At 39.0% G+C, this 16,186-nt stretch overlaps 1 protein-coding gene across 1 annotated transcript in view; it reads left to right on the forward strand.

The window, feature by feature from the left end:
- The first annotated feature begins 4,891 nt into the window (after positions 1–4,891).
- The window catches only part of LOC115219444 (zinc finger protein 91-like), a 37,632-nt gene continuing 26,337 nt past the window's right edge, over positions 4,892–16,186 (forward strand). Inside the window, exon 1 of the mRNA XM_029789609.2 lies at positions 4,892–9,821. Within this exon, the coding sequence (XP_029645469.2) occupies positions 7,339–9,821 (2,483 nt within the window). The 5' untranslated portion in view covers positions 4,892–7,338. The remainder of the gene's footprint in view (positions 9,822–16,186) is intronic.

Raw genomic sequence — 16,186 nt, forward strand, 5'->3', positions numbered from 1 at the left:
GGGGTGAAAGAGATAGATACAGAGAGAGAGAGAGAGAGAGAGAGCAAGAAAGGAGAGGGAGAGACAGGTGAGAAGGGAAAGAGACGGATGGTGAGGAGGGAGATGTAGGGAAGGAAAGAAAGATAGGCTGGGTGGAAGGAAAGAAAGTGAAAGAGGAAAAATGGCCCAAAACTAGACTGATACTTTGAATTTATTAAATCCAAAGGAAGGAAAGGCAATGTTGACCTCAGAGTGATTTGAACTCAAGACCCACAGATCCGAAAGCAGTACCACAGTGTATTCTGGGTAAGACTTCAACAACTTCACCAATTCATGGTCTCACTGCCAGATAACTAAACCACACAAGAGTTATGCAATCTTCCTGAAAGGATGCAGGTGTAACCTACTTATCCATGGTACCTATTAGCAACTAAGTGGATTCAGCCAGGATATAAACCATTCACTCTGCAGTTGTGTGACACCCTGATTTTACAAACTGGTTGCTAAGGCAGCCTGCGTATAGTTGTATATTTATGTTACTATGGCAACTAATATAACACTATGTAGCTAGTGGCTATGACAGCCATTGTCTTGTCTATTTGGTTGCTATGGCAGCAAGTGTATTGCCACATGACTGGTTGCCATGGCAAATGGTATCAATTCCCTACAGCTTACTATGCCGACCCTCTTAATTTGGTATGAGTGATGGTTCCGTAGTGTTCTGGAAGTTGTAGATTGAGCAAAGTGTGGTGTGGAGGATGAGGAATAGGGGGAGGATGTCCGTGGCACATTAGGGATCATAGGAATAGGAGTCTACATGTGTAGATTAGACTGGGCCTGGTGCAGCCCCCTGGCTTCCCAGACCCTAGTCGAACCGTCCAAGCCATAGCGGACTTAAACGATAAGAAAAAAAAATATCATCATTGTCGTCGTTTAATGTCCGCTTTCCATACTGGCATGGGTTGGATGGTTTGACTGAGGACTGGCAAGCTAGGAGGCTGCACCAGGCTCCAAATCTGATCTGGCAAAGTTTCTGCAGTTGGATGCCCTTCCTAACACCAACCACTCCGAGAGTGTAGTAGGTACTTTTACGCACCACCAGCATGAGGAGCAGTCTGGCAGTACTGGCAATGACCACACTCAGAAGGTGTTTTTTACATGACACATGCACGGGAGCCAGTCCGCCAGCTCTGGCAACGACCATGCTCGAATGTTGTTTTTCATGTGCCACCAGCACATGTGCCAGTAAGGCAACGTTGACAATGAACATGCTCGAATGGTGCTTATTACGTGCCACCTGCATGGGAGCCAGTCAGTGGCTCTGGCAACAATCACGCTTTTAACGTTCCACTGGCATGATATCTATATGAGAGTTCATTGTTTCACAAGTTACTTGGTGCCACATAAAAAGCACCCAGGACACTCTGTAAAGTCAATGGCATTAAGAAGGGCATCTTGCTGTAGAAACCATGCCAAAACAGCCAGGTGGGCCCAGCTCCTGTTGAACTGTCCAACCCATGCCAGCACGGAAGACAGACATTAAATGATGATGATATCTTTCTCTATCTATCTATCTATCTCATGCCAAAACAGACACAAAAGTCTGGTACAGTCTTCTGCCTAGCCCGCTTTGGTCAAACCGTCCAACCCATGCCAGCATGGAAGATGGACGTTAAATGATGATGATGATATTTAGTTCAAGTTTACAGAAAACAAAAGACAAAGACAGGCGTATTAGTTTAATCCTGGGGAAGAATAGAAAAGTCTTTGACGTTTTGAGCCTACACTTTTCGACAGAAAGGACTGAGAGGAAAAAAATGGACGGAGAATGAAAAAAACAGAGAGAGAAAAAGAATGTGTAGGGATTAATGGTTCAACATGATACATATGTACATACATACATATGTATATATGTGTGTGTGTGTGTATATATATATATACATACTTTATTTAAAGCAGCAGAAAATTCCACAAAACCTGTTACTCTGAGCAAAAACTGTCCGACGAACGGCAACGCGAAACTCAGAGTAACAGATTTTGTTGAATTTTCTGCTGCTTTTAAATAAAGCATATTACTCTACCACTGGTATTCGAGTACTCTTTTTTCCACCTTGTTTCACATTTATGTGTTTACTTATATATATATATATATATATATGAGATACAGAAATAACTTATTCTCAAACACATGATAATGCTAATACAATACATCTCAATGCATCTGAAGCAAACTTTGTTTACTTTCATCATAAGTTAAATATATATATATATATATATATCGTTTGGTTTTGATTTTGTCGACTACACAGTATAGTAGGGTCAGTTGGACACCATCTGTGAGAACAACAACACCATGATGCAATTCACTCTGCCAGAAATTTGGAAAGGACATGCTGTACTGCTTGGCATTTGCACCGGAAGCTCTAATATGAACATTTCAGAGTGTTTGGGTGTCAATCAGAGGACATGTACTGAGAGTGATAAAAATCAAACATCCAGTCAACATCATGGTGTTTGGAGTGATCACTAGTGATGGTGACATTATGTTGCCATTCATCTTCCCACACAGCCTCAGACTCAACATGGAGGCCTACATCAAATGCCTGGAGGAAATAGTGCTGCCCTGGGTCAAGAGAGTGACTGCTGGAAGACCTTATGTCTGGCAACATGCCACACAAGCAGGAGAAGCCAGTCATGGCTGTCAGACAATTTCTGAAACCACATCACCCCTAACATCTGGCCACCTAACTCCCCAGACTGCAACCTCCTTGATTATAATTGTGTGGGGTGCAGTTGAGCAAGAAGCCAACAGAACTCCTTGTAACACCAAAGATGATCTGATGGCAAGGATTAAGGCAGCATTCACCAACTTAAACAAGGAGATTGCCCAGAAGAGCTGCAGGAGATTCTGAAGTCGTCTGGAGGCTGTGGTTGAAGCTAATGGCGATTTTATTGAATATATTTATTCTTTAGTATTTCAAGATATTTTAATGTAATTTTGGTAAATATATCTGTTAACACGAGATGTCAGTGTTATTTTCATTTTTGCGTAATTTAGACAATAGTTTATTCACTGCACCCTGTATATATATATACGTATATACACACATACATAGACTCACACATATACATATATATTTCTTTATTGCCTACAAAGGGCTAAACACAGAGGGGACAAACAAGGACAGACAAAGGAATTAAGTCGATTACATCAACCCCAGTGCATAACCGGTACTTATTTCATCGACCCCGAAAGGATGAAAGGCAAAGTGGACCTCAGCGGAATTTGAACTCAGAATGTAATGACAGACGAGATACCACTAAGCATTTCGCCTGGTGTGCTAACGTGTCTGCCAGCTCGCCGCCTTATACATTTATGTGTGTGCATGTGTGTATACATGTGTGTATACATCTTTCACTGTATACATCAACGAATGATGTCTGTTTCAGAGAATAATGTTACTCACCTTCTTTGTTTTTTTGTTTTTTTTTATATCATCTCATATCTGTGAGTCTATACATTCTGAATCTCAATTATTGCTATTCCGATCCTGTCATCATCATCATTGCCATCATCATCACCTCCAGCACCACCATCACCATTAGCTGCATCATATTGTCATTGTCCAGTGTTTTTCTTCTCTGTCATTTTAAAACATCACTTTATATCTTCTTCCGTTCAACCATCAAATTTATCTTTTTTTCTTTCTCCTTATATTTCAAACAGGCGGCCTCCCAAAAAGCGACAGCATCGATTGATTTCATGTTTTCCAGAACAATGTGGAATGAGCAAAACCTACAAGGCCTTCATCGGGGTTAAGAGCCTTACCAACAAAGTGCCATCAGGATTCCGAAGGGTTCTGACCCAACAACAGGGGAAAAAAGAGGAACCAATGGAACCGTGAATATACTTGTGTGCTCTTAATCTATAAATCAGCTGGGCTGCAACCAAGGCCTGCTTTATTGGGTAACATTTAGGCCTGAGGATTTTAGAAGGGACTTGGAAAAAATTACAAAATAACCAACACAATAACAAACAAATATGACCAACAAAGTTGTGAATGTGTGTAGTTTTACTTGTGAACATCTTTGAACACACATAGTGAACATCCATTGTGAACATCTGTGAACATCCATTGGGAACATCTTGTGGACACATTGTAACCTGACATATAGGACTGTATGTGTGTTGGTTTTTAGGGTTTTTTTTAATGTAATTTCATATCTCTGTTTAAGAACAGTAACAACAACACAACAACAACTGTACTGAGAAGAACAATAATCCACCAGACAGCTATAACGAAAGGAGCAGTCACAACAGCAACAACAATAGCAGCAACAACTGTCACAAACAATAACAACACCATCGTCTGATGGACAGAAACTACCAGAGCAAGTCACTACAATAATAATAATAACCTGGACAGTGATAACTACTACTACTACAACTACCACCACCATCACCGCTACCATCTTCACTCCCACTACTACTACACCTAAAAGCCCACAATAGTCACAATACTCAGCAGTGACCACAGCTTTACCAAATTCCTAAAGGAACAAAGATCAGTCAGTGTAACAGCCAAAATCTTAATTAGATGTCACAATTATGAAGCTTTGTTATAGCAGTTTTTAATTTCAATCTTCATTTTCATTTATTTATTTACATATATTATATATATATATTTTTTTTTCTGTGTCATTCTGTCGGTTATGACGACAGGGGTCCCAGTTGATCCGATCAACGGAACAGCCTGCTCGTGAAATTAACGTGCAAGTGGCTGAGCATTCCACAGACACATGTACTCTTAACGTAGTTCTCGGGGAGATTCAGTGTGACACAGAGTGTGACAAGGCTGGCCCTTTGAAATACAGGTACAACAGAAACAGAAAGAAAGAGTGAGAGAAAGTTGTGGTGAATCAAAACTGTGATCCTATGACCGCGAGTCCACTGCCCTAACCACTGGGCCATTGCACCTCCACTATATTTGTATACATATATATATATATATATATATATAATGAGAACTTTCACTGTTTTATATTTCACAAAGTGTAGCTCTTAATTTGGCCTTCATGATCTTATTGTCATCATCATCATCATCATCTATATTTTAAGTAGTGTCAGTTGCAGCAGCAGCCTTACTTACAGGACATAGGTGTGTTCAATCCCTAGTCCAATCCATAGCCATCTCTAGATAGCAGATTTGGTTATTAGTCAAGCAACATCATTATCACTTTGTCCCTGCAAGCTAACGAAACACTCGTCATTTCTACAGTGTTCCCACTACTGTCGCTTACAAGCAGTGGGCTATCTCTTTCGCTACATGAATGCTGGGAGTTTTAGGTGACAACGACGGGGTTTTTCCAGAGATACTTTGATCCGAAGGGATCAGCTGCCTGTGATCTCTTGTGTGTTACATAATATCACATGGTACATCTTTGATATAGGCATTGGTGTGTGTGTGTATATAGATACAGATATTGATGTGTAGATATATATATGATTGTATAAAACATAAAATTGTGTGAGATATTTACAGTTATTATTCATCAGTAAATGAAGGTCATATACAGTGAAGATATCAAGCTATCATATGCATGAGACGTTTTGGTTCCATGTGAATAAAGATTTCTTCACAGTAGTACCCGAATGTGGGACTGAACTTTCAATCTTGTTCCCTGATTCATTATTACAGTATTCACCCATCGTTCACTTCGTCAACACAGACACTGAACAGAATAAACAAAATGAAACTCAGTTGCCCGCTAGATTTGAACCAGCTTCCTTTTGGTTCCAATCTGTAATTATGACTTAACCTATCGTTTCATGAACTTAAACATGTAAATATTCCTCAGCCTACCTTCATTATTAATGTGAGGTCATATTCATGATGGTGATGATGATGATGATGGTAATGAGACTATGGCATTGATGATGATGATGATGATGATGGGGATAACGGGGGTGGAATCAGTAACGTTGAAGGGAAGGGTCAAAGTAGACCGGCGGCCGTTTATGAAAGACTTTGGGTTTTGATAGACTGACTGATATTTGTTGAAATTGGGACGACTCAGAAGAAACTACCAATACCATAACAATAACAACAACTACACCTATCGTGACCATTGATACAAAAACACCCCAACCATTGCAACACCACTACCACCACCATCACTTGTTACATCAGTAACAATAACATTGCTTCATCTTGAACAGGGATTCTCAACGATATTTCTAACTTATGAAACCCTTCGATTTCTGTTCTACTCGGATGGACCCTCAGAACCGTTCCATGGTTTAAACAATCCTATCATATTTTGATAAATTAAATATTATTAGGAATTGTATTTAAAAAAAAAAAATTGTTAATATTTGGTGTATTGAAGAAATATAACCAATTTAATTCACATAAATTTTAACAACAAAATTTTATATGGACCCCTAAGGGCCATATGAGCCCCAGTTAAGAACCACTGAACTAGAAAGACAATAATATGGAATGTTTACTTCTGTAACTCAGATATCATATTTTTACTCAGTTTGAAAGATCACACACATACACACACACACTTTCTCTCACTCATTCTCTCTCTCTCTCTCTCTCTCTCTCTCTCTCTGTCCCTTTATATATATATATATATATATATATATATACACACACATATATGTCAATTGTTCTCATAACTTTTTACCCTGACACTAACATTAACATATTCCACAAGCCAACGAGAGAACCCCTATGTGATCAGACAACTTACTAAAAATAACGAACTTACACACTGCCATCTTAATTAAAAAGATATACTGGATAAAAGTTCATTGCCTGAAGGAAAAAAGAAAGAAAAAAAGAAAAAAAAACAATAAAGAAATAATGGAATGCTGGTCATGGTTGGAATGCCTTTGATCATAGACCTGTTGGATCAAGGCTGACAGGGGTCAAACAGCCAAACACCAGGCAACTTTCAAATGAAAGAGGACATTTTTCAAATCTATATTTTCTATATATAATTAATTATTTCCCTCGTTAACATATTTTCACAAGCAAAGGATTTCAAGATCATAAATTTCTAATGTTTCTTTTATCATCGACAACCTTTTGTTTTGATGGACCTTTCTTGAGGAATAACTTGTGTATGACCCTTTAAACATTTTTCTGATTTGCTTTTTACCACTACAACTATTACTACTACTACTACTACTACTACTACTATGACAACAGCAATAGTAACTTAACAGAAAGAAAAGGAAAGAGGAAAATGCAATAAAAACAGTATTGTTTATTTTATTGGAATTTAAAGAAAAAAAATCTTTTAAAAATCTTTTAAAATTGTGATTGTTTGATAACAGCCATCAAAATGAGTATGTACCCGATACAGCCAGCGTACCCCAGTATGGGGGACCACTCCTCTATATACAACCAATCCATGTATTCGAATCAAAGCACCCATTTGAAAGAGACTGACAAGAACAGCCCATCGCAGGGTGCTAAAGGTTTCCGACAGCCCGATATTCCCCGGAAACATTTCAGCGAAGAAAACGTGCCCCTTATTAACAATGCTGGATCAAGCCAAGAAGAGATTGAAGTGCCAGCCCTTAACACCAGTACCACCAACACTCTACCTCCTGTGGCACCTAACAACCAAGACAAAGAACTAACCTGTGCTTTTTGTAAAAAGGTTTTCCCAAACTCCTTTATCTTACGTACACACGAACGCATTCACATGGGCGTGCGACCGTTTGCCTGTTCCTTTTGTAACAAGGAATTCTTCCAGTTGGTCGACTTAAAAACGCACTACTGTACGCACAGCCATGCCACCAATAACATGTCGCTCTCTACAAACCAGAAGGCGTACCAATGTTCAGTGTGTAACAGGAGCTTTGCTCATAGAGGCAACCTGAAGCTTCATCTGAGGATGCATTCAGGGGACAAACCGTTTGCTTGTGACGTCTGTGGCAAGACTTTCGCACAGAAAAATAGCCTTACCGATCATAAAAGAGTGCATACAGGAGACTTGTTCTTCTGTCAGTTCTGCCAAAAAGCATTTTGTAACCAGTTTTTCTTGCAGAACCACGAGAGAGCCCACACGGGGGAGAAACCTTTTCATTGTGATTTCTGTGATAAAGCGTTTTCTCAGAGAGGCAACTTGAAGACACATCTCAGAACACACACAGGTGAGAAGAACTTTGTCTGCGATGCCTGTGGTAAGGCATTCTCTCAAAAGAACTGCCTGACTGACCACAAACGGCTACACACTGGTGACCTCTTCTACTGTCAGTACTGTAAAAAAGGATTCTGCAATCAGTTTTTCTTAAAGATTCATGAAAAAGTACACACGGGAGATTTATATTATTGCAACTACTGCAAGAAAGGGTTTCCGAATCAGTTTTTCCTGGAAAACCACACCAGGTCTCATACTGGAGAGAAACCATTCCGGTGTTTGTTTTGTCCACAAGTTTTTTCACAACGTGGCAATTTAAAGACCCATCTACGAACGCACACAGGGGAGAAACCCTTCCAGTGTGAAGTTTGTGGCAAGGGTTTTGCACAAAAGACTAATTTAAACGACCACAAAAGACTCCATACCGGAGAGCTTTATTATTGTAACTACTGCAAAAAACCATTTTGTAATAAATTCTTCTTAAAAATTCACGAGCGCATACACACAGGGGATTTATTTTACTGCTCTTATTGTAAAAAAGGCTTCACAAATGAGTTCTTCCTGAAAAACCATCTCAGAGTGCACACAGGGGAGAAACCGTTTCAGTGTGAATTTTGCAATCAAACATTTGCGCAGCGAGGCAACTTGAAGCAACATTTACGAAAACACACAGGGGAGAAACCATTTAACTGTGAACTTTGTGGCAAGTGTTTCTCTCAGCGAAACAACTTAACCGACCATAAACGTGTGCATACTGGAGAACTCTTCTTCTGCAGCTTCTGTAAGAAGCCGTTTTGTAACCAGTTTTTCCTAAAAAATCACGAAAGAGCTCACACTGGAGAAAGACCGTTCCAATGCAACTTCTGCAAGAAAACTTTCTCTCAGAGAGGCAATCTCAAGCTCCACCTTAGGACCCACACTGGGGAAAAGCCTTTTACCTGTAGTGTATGCGACAAGTCCTTCTCTCAACGGAATAGTCTCATAGATCACCAGCGGATTCACAGCGGAGATCTATACTTTTGCGGAATTTGTAAGAAGGGCTTCTGTAACCAGTTTTTCTTAAAAACTCACGAGAAAACCCATGGAATTGTAGAGGATAGCCAGTCAAAACAGATCAGTTGTGAGTTTTGTGGCGAGGTTTTTGCACAGCAAAGTGAGTTAAAGGTACACATACAAACTCATACACCGGCGGAGAAACGCTATAGCTGCCAGATTTGCGGGGAGCAGTTTTTACACAGGGTTTCCTTAACAAACCATAAATGTCCAGCAGCAAGCAGTAACTCGAACAGCTGCAGGATGTACTCCAAACTGCCCCAACAGACCGTGGAGCCAAGCAGCTCGAACATAACAAACGACAAGACTGTATATAATTCGTCTCCCTCATCGTGCGACTCTTTAGCTCATGTCAAGGATATTGTTAGCACACAGAAAATCAGCTCGTTGAAAAACAATAGTAGATCTTGTACAACGGTCCAACCGGAGTCGCACCGAGATACACAAGTCCCTCCTGTGCGACCACAGCCATCACCAGCTTCTTCTTCATCATATTTACATGGCATGCCTCACATTTGGGAAAATAACTACCTCTGGTCACGAGGTTACCCCATGCCACCCCTGTTAGGCTCAAGTTGGGCAGCAAATGTGCCCAGCGGTGTCTCCTGTGGCCCAAAGCAAACAAAGTAAAGGACATCTGTATTAATTAGTTCTCCCTATAACAATACTGATCATATATCTACATTAACGAGTACTCTCTCTTCCATTAATTAAACACAAAAAGGAAAAAAAAAAAAACCCTTTTATCAATGACTGCTTCCTCCTTCGGGGCTAAACACCCCTGATATACATTAACGAGCACACCCTCTATCTGTACTAATTAAAGCAATGAGTGTTACTGTTATCAAGGCTAACAATGCACCCTACTACAGAGTACTCTGTCAAAATTAACAAATCCTATATTAAATAGACACTCCCTGTATGAAAACACTGTGTAAATTAATCAACGCTCCCTGACCCCTCCTCCTAAACACCAAATGACATTAACGAATGAAGACATGGAAGAATCTATGTAATAACTTACAGACATATTCTCTCTTGGACCATTCTATTTTAGGTATGTCCTATGTACAGTCCTCTCCCCCCCGTCAATGAAGTGAGCCTTGTCCAAAATAGAGTTGAACAGGTCACTTATTTTTGTTGTGTTATCATCTTTTATGTTTTGTACGTGTTTTTGTTTTTGTTTTGTTTTTCCTCTTCTAATTAGTTAATTTCTTCATTTGTAGATTATCATTCGTTAGGAACATTAATCAAATACTTGTTGTTATTAATCAGATATTTGTTATTATTGCTAATTATTATTGCTGCTGAAGGTGGTGATGAGCTGGCAGAACCCTTAAACAGTTGGACAAAATGCTTAGCAGCATTTCTTCTGACTCCATCTGTTCTGAGTTCAAATCCCACCAAGATCAACTTTGCTTTTCATCCTTTTGGGGTCAATAAAATAAAGTACCACTCAACTACATCAAGTTGCAACCTCTCACTAAAATTGCTGGCCTTGTGCCAAAATTAGAAAAAATTCCTGTTATTATTATTATTATTAAGGTGCTGAGCTGTCAGAATTGTTAGCATATTGGATGGAATGCTTAGCAGCATTTCTTCCAAATCATTATGTTCTGGGTTCAAATCCTCCTGAGGTCAACTTTGCCTTTCATCTTTTTGGGGTCAATAAAATAAAGTACCAACCAAATACTGAGGTTGATGGATTCGACTTGCTCTCTCTTCCCCTAAAAAAACTTCTGGCCAAAATTTGAAACAGCTATTATTATTACTATCATTATTATTATTATTATTATTATTATTATTATTATTATTATTATTATCCTGAAGATGGCCAGGCTGGCAGAATCATTAGCATGTTGAAAAAAATGCTTTGTGGCATTTTGTCCATCTTTGTTCTGAGTTCAAATTCCGCCGAGGTCGACTTTGCTTTTCATCCTTTCAGGGTAAATAAATTAAGTACCAGTGAAACATTGGGGGTCAATGTAATTGACTAGTCCCCTGCCCCCATATTTCAGGCCTTGTGTCTTTATTTTCAATGTAATGTGTGCCCCTTTGAGGCACAATAGCACTTATATGTGGGATTGAACTTGCAGTCTTATAGTTTGTAATAAGTGCATCATAACATCTTGATCAGTTTAGGAAGCATATGAGGGACAGAATGACTCCTGAATCACCAGGTATTGATCTCGGCATTGAACACCTGTAAATCACTCCAATGTTTATTCAACCTACAAGAAATAGCTGTGAAATAGTCCTCAAATTCCAAGTCCCACCCTAAAACACTGAAGCATACATTATATAAGGTAATCTTAGATATACTAAAACATGATGGCCATTGATGGAATGTCCTTCACTATGAGCTGCTTGACTGAGGGCCGATCAAAAGTTATTTAGACAACAATAGTAACTTGAGTATTCATGAGCCAATTAAGGAAACCTCTATGTGGTCACTTAATCTGCTAGAAACAACAACCACATTTCTCACAAATCACTGCCTATTGTTTCTTTATAAAGAAACACTGAATGATGTAGTCTTAGATATGCTATGCCTGTAATAAAAAAAATAGGGAAAAAATCCCCTGGTATGATCAAAGCTGTAACATCATTGACCATTGGTTGGAGCAGAGATGAGGGTGACCCAATAATTATTTTGGTCTTTAGATTCAGTAATATCTTTAAAATAAGGACTATGTATTTTAACTCCCTCCATTTCTGCATAGACAGGATGACCACCACTACATCATCACTGATTGTGCCATGTGTACTCGTCCCTTACCTCATTCACCTCTTCCTTTGTGATTGACCAGGATCACACCACCCTCAACATGGGTCTAAGGTTATTGGCCCTTGCCATCAACAGAGCAGAGCACAACTTCATGAATGTCATATGTTATATGACCTACTGCCATCTGTCATATCATATCACGTCATATCACAATGTGATGTCACATTGCCATACTGTCACATATCAAATGTCACACTGTCATATTACAACACATCACAATGTCACATGTCACATCATATTGTTAGGCAATATGGTGGCAAGCTGGCAGAATCTTAAGCACACTGAGCAAAAAGCTTAGTGGCATTCATTCATCTTTATGTTCTGAGTTCAAATTCCACTGAGGTCGACTTTGCCTTTCATCCTTTTGGGGTCAATATTATAAGTACCAGCTGAGCGCTGGGGTCGATGTAGGCAACTTACACCCTGCAAAATTGCAGACCTTGTGCCAAAATTTGAAATCTATGTTGTATCATATGCTAAAAAAAAAAGCCTGCTTTTTTATTCTCTGAACTATATTTAGGGATGGCATCAAAAGGGAATTAAAATGACAGTTTCTCTTCCCTCAATATGTCACAAAGGGGACCCAGTTGTCAGTATTATTGATGAAAAAGCCAGTATTACTTTTGGGGTGAGCACTAGGCCTCCAAATATACAGCAAGACAGAACCAAGCTACATTCAGGTTCTGGAGAAGGGGGCTCTCAAAATTCAAGAATGGTCATTTTTTTTTTTTAGGGATGAACCCAGCAGGACCCCCTTTGACTTTTTGGCTACCTCAGACCAATGTAGTAATCAAACCCCTATTTCTCATGCAACCTGCTGAACAGGACTTCCTCAATACAGTAATGGGTTTCTTCTCCTTTCTATGACTGTATCAACTGCCGTAGGGGGCAAAGGAGTCGGATGAAGGTGCAGAGCTAATAACAGTGACTTTGGTACTGTTGACCCCTAAATTAAGGGTGCAATTCAATGTGTTGCTACATCAAACAGACTTTTCTGAAACAACTGAACATAGAAGAAACAATATGTATATACGTGTGTGTGTGTCTGTGTGTGTGTGTGTATATGTATATATGTATACATACATATTTATATATCTGTACACCACCTCAAACACTTTATACATATATATATATATATATACATACATACATATATATGTGTGTATAGGGTATATATACATGCATATATATATATATATATATGCATGTATGTATATATAAACATGCTTGTATGTATGTATAGATTTATATATATATATATATATACGAATGAAGAAAAGTTTCTTTCTTGTATCTGACTCATTCTATTCTCTGTTGTTAAATACACTCACTCATATCCTCATTTATGGGGTATATATATATGTATATATATAAATATATATGTCAGTGTGTATTTGTGTATATATATATATATATATATATATATATATATATATATATATATATATATATATATATTATATATATATATATTCACATGTGCATATGTTACACACATACACTTGTATATATAAATATGTGTGTGAGCGTCTGTGTATATACATATGTATGTACACATAGACATATAAATGTGGGTGTGTGTGTATATTTGTATGTATATACAAATACCCATTATTATTATGTATGATAGATTTTTAAAGAATGTCTATATGTATATGCACGTGTGTGTGTGTATAGAGTATGCCTAAATATATATATATGTTAAAACTATATAAAAACATGCAATCTGTACAAATATATTATGCAGAATGTGTAGTAACTGAGACTTCAAACACATACTTTAAGTTTCATTTTACAGTCACCATCAGCCCTGTATGTAGGGGGAGGGGGAGATGTAATCCTCTTTTGGGATTTGATGAAACGAATTACTATGATTATTATTATTAATATTATTATTATTATCATTATAATAAAATATTATTATTGTTGATATTTCATGATAATAATAACAATACTGATAATAATAATAATAATACTAATGATGATAATAATAATAATAATAATGATAACAATAAGAGAAGCTAAAGAAGACTGTTTAAATATTTCAATAAACCTAACCATTCTTTGTGAATTTACTTCAACATAAAACACTGTGATTGTGTGAAATAAATAGCCAAAAAAAAAAAACTAAAACAATAGCCTGTTCTTTTGATTTTATTATGTGTGTGTGTGTGTGTGTCTGTGTGTGTGTGTGTCTCTGTGTGTGTGTGTGTGTCTCTGTGTGTGTGTGTGCGTGTGTCTGTGTGTGTGTGTCTGTGGTCTCTGGCACTGAGCATCACACTCAAGTCCCAGCCCCACACTCTTGACATCACTTGTGCTGCCACCTATTACCTCCTTGACCTACCCCACCCCCACCCTCCACCCCGATATTCACAACTGACCAGGCCTCCGCCCACGCCCACACTCGCCACATTCGCCCACCACAGAAGAGATGGCTTGTGGATTAGTGGTTCAGGGGTTTGGCGCATGATGGTTGTAAGGTCCTGGGTGGAGTGTCATGTCCTTGAGCAAGACACTTCACTTCACACTGTTCCAGTCCACTCAGCTGGTGCAAAATCAGTTGTACCTGTAATACAAAGGGGAGCAGACAATGATGATGACGATGCTGCTGCTGATGACAATGATACTGATGCTGCTGCTGATGGTGATGATGATGCTGCTGTTGATGATGATGACAACAATGCTGCTGCTGCACCTTTTAGTTGTTTCACTCATCACACTGTGCCCATGCTGGAGCATCACCTCAAAGAAATTGATGCCAGTTCTTACTTCTTTTTAGTCTGGTACTTATTCTACCAGTTCCTCTTACCAAACTTCTAAGGTATGGGGGACATCAACAAACCAACACTTGTTAACTGCTGGGGATGGCAAATACAATCACAAAGTCATACATACATACATGCTAGGCTTCTACACAGTTACCATTTTTCAAATTCACTCACGTAGCATTGGCCAGCCCTGAGACTATAGTGGAAGACATTAGCGCTCTACCCCCACCCACCCAGGTGCCATGCACTGGGAATGAACCAGAAACCACATGGTTGCAAAGCAAGTGTGTATGTATGTGTGTACGTACTTAATCTTAATGTGTGTGCCAATGCTTACGCAATCTGCCTCATTCTTACACAAGCACCCTTGCAGTGCCATGTAGAAGTGCCCATTCAGTGTCACATGTGGCCTGTGCAGTGCCACATGAGGGTGCCCATTTAGCATCATGTAAAAGTGTATATGTATATGTGTATACGACTAGGTTGAAGAAAAATGCTTGTGTGCTGTGTTAAAATAATGATTTTTTTATGCAAGAATTTATTCAAAATTAACAACAACTATTCTTCAAAATAAAGGCCATCATTTTCCATGACCTTCTGCCAACAATCTGCAAGCTTTCAGATTTGGTCAAAGTACCAATCCTTTGGCTTTCATCATCATCATCATCATTTAGCGTCTGCTTTCCATGCTAGCATGAGTTGGACGGTTCAACTAGGGTCTGTGAAGCCAGAAGGCTGCATCTGGCCCAGTCTGATCTGGCAGTGTTTCTACAGCTGGACGCCCTTCCTAACGCCAACCACTCCGTCAGTGTAGTGGGTGTTTTTTACGTGCCACCCGCACAGGTGCCAGACAGAGCTGGCAAACGGCCACGGACGGATGGTGCTTTTACGTGCCACCCGCACAGGGGCCAGGCAAGGCTGGCAACGGCCACGAACAGATGGTGCTACGAAAAATTCTTGACAGGCTTCTTCAACTTCATCGAATGACTCAAATCGGCAACCTTTCATAAAATGCTGCATTGTTCAGAAGGGACCGTAGTCAGATGAAGCAACATCTGGACCATAGGCTGGATGCAGCAGAACTTCCACTCCATCCAATTCTTCAGTCTTGTTGCTGGTCTTTCTGACTGTATGTGGCTCTGCATTGTCTGGTTGAAACAAAGTACATTATTGACAAACAAGTCTTGGGTACTTTTCAACTAACACATCGCAGACTTGATCAAGTTACCCTAGTTAAAGTTCAGCATTGATGGCACAACCATTCGGCACAAGTTTGGTACACAAACTTTTTCCTCAACCTAATATATATACTTACATACACACACACATACATACATATATATATATATATATATCCTTGTTTCTATATGGGTACAATGACCAGATATCAAGTGGAAGAATGGAATTATTGTAAAATTTACCATATTTGGTGCCT

Source organism: Octopus sinensis, linkage group LG14 (assembly GCF_006345805.1).
Source record: "Octopus sinensis linkage group LG14, ASM634580v1, whole genome shotgun sequence".
NCBI lineage: Eukaryota > Metazoa > Mollusca > Cephalopoda > Octopoda > Octopodidae > Octopus > Octopus sinensis.